This window comes from Dermacentor silvarum, chromosome 3, assembly GCF_013339745.2.
Source record: "Dermacentor silvarum isolate Dsil-2018 chromosome 3, BIME_Dsil_1.4, whole genome shotgun sequence".
NCBI classification, from domain to species: domain Eukaryota; kingdom Metazoa; phylum Arthropoda; class Arachnida; order Ixodida; family Ixodidae; genus Dermacentor; species Dermacentor silvarum.
This window is the reverse complement of record NC_051156.1, coordinates 99,533,428-99,542,943: the sequence shown is the minus strand read 5'-3', so window position 1 is coordinate 99,542,943 and position 9,516 is coordinate 99,533,428. Positions and strand designations below refer to the sequence as shown.

The 9,516-nt window shown below is 50.0% G+C and overlaps 1 protein-coding gene across 1 annotated transcript; it reads right to left on the bottom strand.

Annotated features, from left to right (window-relative positions):
• Nucleotides 1-1,813: 1,813 nt before the first annotated feature.
• LOC119444602 (endothelin-converting enzyme 1) lies at nt 1,814-8,283 on the bottom strand. Its single transcript, XM_037708972.2, has 3 exons — nt 7,734-8,283; nt 3,015-4,735; nt 1,814-2,207 (listed from the first exon to the last, which is right to left on the bottom strand). Exons 1-3 carry the CDS (start codon nt 8,244-8,246, stop codon nt 1,814-1,816), a joined length of 2,628 nt encoding a protein of 875 aa, XP_037564900.1. The 5' UTR covers nt 8,247-8,283.
• Between the last annotated feature and the right edge of the window lie 1,233 nt (nt 8,284-9,516).

Genomic DNA, 9,516 nt, shown 5'->3' with positions numbered 1-9,516 from the left:
TTCTTTGGATAAAGCGCACCTCGTGTTCGCCGTTTTAGACGCTTGTCAAGGGCGGGACCAGGGAAAATATATCAGTGGCTCGCGGAACCCCGAGCATGGGCCTGCGGAACCCGTAGGTTCCGTGGAACCCACTTTGAGAACCCATGTCTTAACCTATTGTAGGACATAGAGTTTTACATGTTCTTTGGGAAATTAGGAGCAGCTTCTATATTTTATTGCACCTGAATATTACGGAAAGTTTTCACTGTACATATAGCTCGGTCCCAAGAAATGGTGTCACATGTGCATTAATGAAAATCTAAAGCTCTTGTACTCATTTGAAAACTTCACGCGGCTTCGATCTCAGCGTAGTTCTCCGTGAGGCGAACGTGAAGTATGGGGTCACTGTGACGCAATCTCGTTTTCAATTGGAGCTCCTGTCTGCACTGCGTGCTCGCGTAGCGGGTGCTACCTCTACTCTACTGTAATAAATGAGTTCGTGAAATTGGAAGTTGAGTCATATGTGACAGAGTTAATCCTGTAACAGTAACGACCCAGCGGTCGCACGTTCACGTGCGATGACATATTTATCACTATGTGCGTGAACACTCGCCGAGTCAATACGTTCAATAGTCTCGTCTAATTTCGATTCCATGTGCGCACGATCAGAGGAACTTTATATAGGTGCACAGCCTTTGTCAAAAGAAAGCGATACCATTAGCAAACAGGTGCTGCTATTCCGACACCCGTAACTTGTGACATCATTAGAAGGCTCTGAAGCTGAAGGTGGCAGTTCCGGCTGCCTTGTTTGTGAGCAGTGCAGTGCAAAGGCTGGCTGACTAGATGAAACCAGTGAGCTTCAGTCATGCTGGTGTGCGTGCGAGCAGGAGCCTAATTTGTATTGACAATGATGGCTGCATGCACAACAGCCTGCAAGGAGAAACTTGATACGTGAGAGCATCGTGAATGATGAGGTGTCAGCCATTCCTGATAGATAACACATGATAAACAAGAGCAGGCTTTCGAGGGACCGCGTTTACACGCGACAAATTACTTCTCTAACAAAATCTGTTGCCTACAATACTTTCATCAATGAGCAACCCAATAAAAGGGGTAGTCCTCTTTCCGTGCCTTCTGTCACTAGTCACGATATACATCTGAGCGTGTGCACGAGCAAGCACATTCTGGTGACTAAAACAATACAGAAGAAAGTACCTAGTGTAGAAGGCCCACAGAACCATTGAGCTTAGCTGTAAAAAACGTCAAAAGAAAGTCCGTACGCTGCCAATAACACTAACATACAATACAATACAATGTTTATTGTGCATAAAGGAAAACAAAGTACAGAAAGTACTGTCAGTAAAGCCTCAGGGGGTTTGACTGGCAGTGCCTGACAGTCAGGTCACAGAAAATTGCACAGGGTTAATAGCGGAGGCATACAAAAGGCATACTTCTAATCGTTACCATAAACATACCGGCATCAAAGCGGAAAAGTATCAATACTAAACAACAAGAAAAGCTAACAAACGACACTGCTGTTTTGAATTATAAAAATAATATAGTTACTCAGTAAAAGTATAGGGAAGCAAGCGCACAAGCAAGTATGACAACCGTCACCAGTGGCTGCAAGCCTTCAAGAGGCTTTTAAAAAGCAATAAAGTCCCAACTGGCAGCAGTTCCGTTTTGCTGCCCTGGTTTCGAGCGGTCAAACACCACGAAATGTCAAAAATCACCGTTTATTTGGGTTCATGTCCGCACTTCTTTAATCAGTTTCGGGCGTGAACAATCCGAAACCGCGATAGGGTACGCAGGTAGGGCGTTATCGACATGCGTGTCAACCGAAGAAGGAGCACTTCTGCTTGGGATTCATCTGAGACCCCAGAGGGCACCGGAATGCCCGAGAAAAGGCCTCCGAGTTGCGGACGGCCTTGTTGCAGTCCACCGTGTGCGGACCCACGGCGTCAGGCAACGTGCACATCATATAGCACAGGGTCATGAAAAACACTTGATCGCCCGAGAGGACTTTCGGGATGCCCTGCGGAGTGTTGTCACTGCGTTCACTGAGCGAGCGCTGGTACGCCATGTAGGCCACCTCGAGCGCGGGGATCTCGGGGAACACGCTAATTCCAATTTCCGACGCACTCTGGTTGGTCTTGGCGTTTGCGCCCCTCTGCTTCTCGGCGGAGGTCAGACAGCCGTCCCGGATTTCGAAGGCTCTTGCTGAAGCGCTGCAAGCGGATTAAGTGGTCAGGTCGCACTATCACACATAGCAAATCACAGCGGCAATCAACGTTGTCGGGAGGCAACAAGTCTGGACCGCAGCAGAAATAACCATGCCATCCAAACACAAATATGCTATGTTATATGAATGCAGATAGCAGAAGGACAAAATCTGACTTTACTGACAGATACACAAATACTGACACTACTATGACATAGTCATGACAGCAATGATAATGCATTGCATCATTGGCTTTTGAACTCTCCTTGTCACTATAAAAATATATTGTGATAAATAACCTACTAAAAATCCAATAAGCAACTGCTGCGCTAATCTGGCTCACCGGCTACCTTTTAAAGCCCCTTACGTGCCGCAAAGCACACTACTTGCGGGCGATAATGTATTTCCGTAGCACGTTATCTCTTGAATCGTGCATGACATGTAAGATATCCTTCTGTAGTTCCGCATATATACACGTATCGCGATATTCTATACATGCAAAGCGTCAGTTCTTAGGCACTGCCAGCGATGAAGCACTTTAAAGAAGGAAGAAAGAGACAACACTAAAACGTACACGATGATTTTGGTCCTTAGCGCTTCATAACTCATAAAATCAAAGTCATTTCATCCAAGGAGTAAGGAATGAGATCATAGTCGTGTACAAGGTTGCGCGTTTTTCCGTTGGTTCGCAGTCGTCTAAAACGAGTTGCCCAATTTCTTCCAAGAATTCAACGAAATACCTGTGCTTTAACGACTGTCTAGGACAGCGAAATGCATATATCAGGACACTAATGACAAGGGATATCACACTCACTTGGATAGAAACGAATCACCGAACGTGCCATCGGGGTGCCACATCAGCCCTTGGCTGTTCAGAGACGCAACGAGTTCTAAGGCCATGGAGAAACCCAGTCCCCCGTAGAACATGGCATTTGTCCCACTGGCATAGTAGAGAGGTGCGGTCACAGCGCCCACGGCCACCTTTACAGAGTTATTCGTGGCGTCGTACAGCAGGTATGGCAGTGCATAATTAAACGAGTAGCTCTGAAAGTCGATGTCATCTCGCGGAAGATACGCTTCAGCTGCGCAACGACGCGACTTGACCCAGTATTCTGCAAATGAAGCTTCACTGCTGGGGAAGGCCTCGTAGATATTGCCGAGTACATCGTCCTTGAGGAAATTCTCCGGGGGCCACAGATGCAGGCGGGTGGAAGACAGCTTCCCTGCTGCGAGCTGCCGGCTCTCGACGTCCAGCCACTCTGTCACGTTCACCATATCGACGGCGGCTGAGACGAGGCTCTGGAAGCCAGCGCTGACGAATTCGCGCTCGTGGAGCGAGAAGCGTGATGCAGAGGCGAGCGCTAGCACCAGGAACCGGTAGGCAGTTTCGACAAATCGTTCGCAGAAGTACGGCCGGTATATTGAGACGCCCTGCTCGTATCGGTTCTCTAGCAGTCGGTAGTCCATTGCAGGGGACAACAGCTGCACGAAAGACCAGGCGATCAAGGACATCAGCTGAGTGTCCTCGTAAGAGTTCATCACACGTGCCAATGCTAGAAAGAATCCTGCGTCGCCTAAAAGAACCTGGTCTTGCAGTTCCACTTCAGGCTCGAGATCGGTCTGCCTGAATGCACGTAGCCACTGGTCTGAGTTCAACGATGGCGTGTAGGGTCCAATTTGAGACATCGGCACAAGCACTGGGCGTACTACCGGAGGACGCATGGCAGTCAGGAGCTTCTTGAAGACGTCGCCCTCCATTGCTTTTGCAGAGGCGATGACTGTCTTGTTGACTGGTGCTTCGTTGCGCTTGTCACTCAAGATGATGTAAAAAGTAGCCCAGTACTTCTCGTATCCTCCAGAATTTTGAACTGTCACGTGGTGTTGGTACATCAGGGGTATAAGGGAACCAGGATCCATGGTGAAGCGCCACTTTGACGCTGACTTCAAGCGCAGCACTCTCACTTGAAAGAATAGTGGAAGCTGCCACTTATATGCCAGCGTCATTAGTACGTCTAAGGCACTGGTTTTACCTGGCTCTGGTTCCTCGGGCCAGGTGAGCCCGCATTCCTTGAGCATGTCCCAGAATATCTCCACGTTAGAGCCGTACTCTGAGCGCGTGCCCATGCAAGACGAGTACATCGCCAGAGGCTTGAGGCCGACCTTGATTGTTTCCGAACCTTCTCTCAGCATTTCACGGAACGCAGGAAACCATGACTTGCGCACGTCATCCATAGCTGAGTTGGAGTGCTTGAGGTAGCCCTCGGGCGGTGACCAGGCGGAGCAGACGTAAGCGCTGAAGTTTTCGCATGGGTCGAGGCTGCGGTTCAGTTTCCCGAGAAGACGATAGCTGTGATGGAAACAGTCTTCAGTCTCGCAAAAGGGCTGCGTTGGGACTGTTCGTCTTTGTCGTGTCAACAGAATGACGACGAAAATTGTCAGGACAGTCACGATGACGATGCTGATCGTAAGGATGGCGCAGGATTTCGTGATCGGCACTCCTGCCACTCTGAACAGAACCTCAGGATCGCGTCTTCCCTGCAAAGCAGAATGAGAACCAGTTCATTACCCTTCCTTATTTACGATGTGAACTAAAACATAGCAGGGACACCAAATGAAACATATTGTATTGAAATTCTTCTAATTTTCGCCATTCATCAGTGGTCCTGGCGGCGATTCGCCTAGGTTATCACCGGGATTTACCGGTCGTTTGCAGTGGACCATAAAGAAATGAAAAATTATATTCTGGTAGTTTCAGGTGCCAAAACCGCGATATGGTTATAGAGGACGCCTTATAGGTGTAATATTGAAACTTGGAGTTCATTAACGCACACGCATATCTAAGTACACAATCGTTTTTGCATTTCGCCCATCAACATGAGGTCTCCGGGGCCAGGATCGAATCCGCGACCTAACGTAAAGCCACAAGATTGAGAAAAATGAATGACTACCATGTACCATCTCATTTCTGCTGTCTGCTATAAAATCATTGTCGAGTCATAATTATTGTGCAGCTTTCGCCACAGCCAAGTTATCGCCTGTAACACAGACGCTCTGGTTCCTTGCAACAAGGCCGCAGGAAGAATGGCAAAATGACAAAGAATGACAGAGAATGGCAAAATGGTGCCATTTGGCAGGGATGGTAGAAAACTACCGCGCTCTTTTCGATCATAACAGTAGACAATTGGGCGAGTACACGTTGGGAATAAACAGCGCAACTTTCACGCAGACCGCACGAAAAGGAACACACATACATGCGCTCATTTTTCAGCGCTTGTGTGTGTCTTCATTTCATACGATCTCCGTAAAAGTTGCGCTGTTTATATCCATCATGCTTTTTTTTTCGGGACGTTATTTCCGCGATGTACTACCGCACTCAATATGAGCTGCAACACGCGGCTCATATTGCAGCTATGCTCTTGAGAAAAACAAATTCACGTAGAAACTCCTCTGGCAGTTGCCCAAGGATGCGGAAGCGTAGCGTCAGTTGAGCAACTCCGTACAGCCCGGCGTCATTTTCAATGTCAGGAAACTTGATCCGGCCGTATAAATGACAGCGCTACGGCGACACGAAATGCTGCGGACGGCGGCCGCGTGGTCCTTATCTTGAAAGTGATATGCGATGGGGACAGCGTGTTGTCGAGTGCTGATATCTTCGTATGCGCTGTGTTCTCGCCGCTTAGTTCGCGTTGAAGCGAGAGGCAGCACGAAGGTCAATTCGCTCGATCTGCTGCCGCGCTTTGCGTTTGACATGACGGACGCACGGACGGGTTTCCTCTTTGGGTAGGCATAGAAATGCGTACGCATTTAAAAGTGGAGGTGGTTTTGCCATTCGAGAAATGCGCCTACCCCCGTGCTTTACGTTGTCTGCTTTCTTCGGGGAGCGCCCGCAGAGCAACCCGTAAGTCCTCACCCTTAGCGCAGCGAGCTTCGTCATGGCGCGCGCTGCTCTAGCTGCGTAACTATTGTTTTCTTTCTTTGTTTTATTGCGACAACGATTATATGGACACTCCCGGCGCATTTCTGCCGTCGCCGTGACGTTCCGTATAAAGTCCAACGGCAGTAAAATCGTCGCCGCGCGCTGTATGCTATGTGCGAGTGGAAGCGCGCGAGGGGAGCCAACGATCGCGGCTCGATCTGTCGCATAAAAGAGGAAAGCTGACAAGAAACGCGCCGTGTTCCGTAGCGCGAAAGGCCATGGCGGGATGGGAGGGAGAGAGGGGGGACGGCGTTGTTCTCCAACAGCAACTGCGCATTTCGCGACCGTGCTCATTGGAAACCGACGATCGTAATCTCGCGCGCGCAGGGGAGGCCACGCGGGAGGGAGGGGGCGGGCGCGGCGTTCTCTGCATACATTGCGGTCGCCCGCGGCAGCGCGCGCCTTATTTTGAAAGCTATGTGCAGGCGGCTCAGTGTGCGTGCGGTATTCTCGTTGCTCAGTTTGCGTAGAAGCGGTCGACAGTCCGAAGGTCACTTCGCTCGCTGCTTCTACAGCGCTTCCTCCCGCCAGCGTTTTGACAGCGAGTGACCGCGGCCATAGAGTGTGATGCGTTCATGTTTGCCTGAGCTCGCTGACATCATGCCGGCTAATTTAGTTAGTAAGAGAATATTTCCAATACGGACGATAAAACTTATATCCCTACTTCGTATAGCTGTCTATTAATTTGCTATCGCAATCAATGTTTCGCCTGTGTGGTGAAGCTGTGGCATTCGTTTTTTATCCGCGATGGAGCGAGAGCTGTTCGGTGGGAGAGTGTAGTATCGATTCGCGAAGAAAGCAGACTATGGAAAGCAGGCGGTGTGTGCATTGCTGTAATGGCAAACCCCACTCCACTTTTTTCTGGAGAGCGTCGCTGTAGTCACGGCTCGCGTGTTCAACTCAAATTGAACGCCGACAGTACGTACACACAAGGAACTCTTGGTGGAGCCTGCCGTAAGTAGAGCACTTGTGCTAGTGGCGCGATATCGCGCGGATGCTAGAAAACTAGTGTGCTCTTTTAGTGGCGTCATTTCCGTGACGTACCTACACAAAATTTCCTTGGTAGAGCCCGTCATAAATCACTTTCGTGTGACCTATTTGAAAAGAGTAGACGAGCAAATACGGTATTTATTATCGTTTCGTGCCAGGAACGAATTATTGCGGAATTTCGGACGCCATCACCGGCGACTTAAGTGAACGCCAAGATTACAGAGGCCGCCGCGGCAGTGCCTGCGGAGCGAGGCACTACTCGCGCATGCGCAGTTGGTGTGGCGTGGCGGCCCCGCAACAATCGCAGCAGAAGGGATCGTGTATGCACAAATGGCTCGGATCGGAGATCATGGTATCCTATTTAAGGTTTCGTTGCGACAGACTTACAGAAGTACCCCACGCTATCAACTTGCAACGCAAGAAATAATACGCCGAAACTTTTGCTCCGCGACGAGAGACATTGGGATCATCCCGCATTTATCAGTGTGGACCTTGCACCAGTTCACGCAAGCCCAGACGCTGCGAAACTCTCGTGCTAGTGAGAATGAACCGAGCGTGGCTACTCACGCCGTAGTCGAGGCCGTCGGAAGAGGACTTCCCTGCCCTGTGTTCACCACTGCGCTCGTTTTTGAGGATGTTGAGCACTTGAAGCAAAGACGTGTGCGAAGGTCGGTGCTGAAACTTCGGATCTTCTGGGCCCGCCGATCCTCGTGAGCCGCTGGGTTTCGGTGACTGGTCCTGGTCCGTTGCTAAGGGAAGCGACAGCTTGACTGTGGATCCTGATCTCTTCCTTGAAGGCGTAATGGCAGGACTAGCCTTCGTGCCAACGACGTCAGGTAAATTTGCGCGCTGCTCCGAACCTTGGGCCTCCGTTACGTCGTTGAGCATGCGCTGTCCCGAGGTAAGCAGCGAGGGGTCCTCGGCATTTTCCTTCATCGACGCCCTGCGGGATGCCTGGCGCTGGTGACTCTCGGCACTGGTCTGTAATGGAGATGTCGGTAGCGAAGCTTCATGCTTTTGCCCGAGGACTTGGTGGTCGTTTCGGTGCACTAGCATCTGCGCTGGAGAGCCATCAGTCATGACGGCGTCCTTCGAGGAAGACGGCACGGCCGCATTGATCGCAGTCGGCTCACGCGGACTGCTGGCTGGTGGAAGCGCCTCGTTCTTCCCGGGGCGCAGTGACGTCGGTAGCCTTCCGCTGTTCGTCAGCGCCGAAAGATAGCCTCCTTTTTCTTTTGGCCCGTCCCTTCTTGCCAAAATACGTGCTTGTGTCGTCGTTGATGGCGTCGCTTAGGACCCTTGGTGGAACCCGAGTCTGCGTGACATTTGCAGTCGTCTCTTCAATCAGATCACCCGTACGCTTACGCTTGGGTTTGTGCTTGGCGGAGTAAGTCGAGATTTGAGGTGGCTCTCTCACGGCGGATACCGTCGACTGCTTTTGATGTCGGTTCTTGGTTGATTCGTCAGCGACTGGAAGCATATTGGTCGTTTTCTAACGTAGGCAGATTGTGCGGCCGAAGGTGGAGCGTTCTTCTTCTTCTAACTCTCGTGCACTCAGCGGCGCGCTTGAGTGGCAGTCGACTGGGGGCGCAGGTTATATCCTCGTGAGCAATGACGTAAGTTGCAGTCGTTCTTAGCAGAAATGAATGCATGAAACTCTGTCTACAGTATAATAAACGCAATCACAATTAGAGTGCGTATTAATTTCTCTCTCTCGAAGATAAAGTGCTTCCAGTGGCCGCTACCAATATTTTAGGACAAAATAAATGTCATCCTGACTTCTGCCGACGGAATCGAATAGCCGACCTGGCTGCCTGCTTATGTGAGAATGCCCGCAATTTTTAGCGCTAGAATATCCCCGGAGGACTGGTGGCTGTATACTTTCTTCGTCGCAATAAGTCAACCCTAGCCCAAACCACAGGAACCCTGCAAGTAAAGCAAAAGTGCTTAATACGTACGCGCAAATAATTACCGCCAGATGCGCTGCCTGCACTAAAAATATAAATATACTTGAAATCAGGGTGTCGAATCGAAACCGAACCCAAACCAAAAAGAAAAAGAGAACGGCAATGTTGGGCGATACTTAACCCGTACCGATATTTTTGTAACTTGCCAAAACTAAAGAAAAAATAATATCACTTACTGGTTCGGCACAAAATCGTTCAAGCATATAAGGTAGCAACGGTTGCTGAATAGCTTGCACGATTCTTCAACTGCCTTCTTAAATCGGTGCACCCGACTGGCAAATTGTTCCGACTCACGAGGTGCGTTTTGCGCGCTAACAAGGATCGGCAGTGGGTACGCGCTGGTAACTAACTATACGGCCACTCCGCAGACAAACTTACACATT

What these genes read in the sequence shown, in the direction of transcription:
- LOC119444602 (XM_037708972.2), bottom strand. Translation starts at nt 8,246, where the DNA reads ATGACTGATGGCTCTCCAGCGCAGATGCTAGTGCACCGAAACGACCAC. An exon ending in CCGACGGCCTCGACTACGGC is followed by an intron (nt 4,736 to 7,733) that starts GTGAGTAGCCAC and finishes TCTGCTTTGCAG; the next exon opens with GGAAGACGCGATCCTGAGGT. An exon ending in GGTGATTCGTTTCTATCCAA is followed by an intron (nt 2,208 to 3,014) that starts GTGAGTGTGATA and finishes ATCCGCTTGCAG; the next exon opens with CGCTTCAGCAAGAGCCTTCG.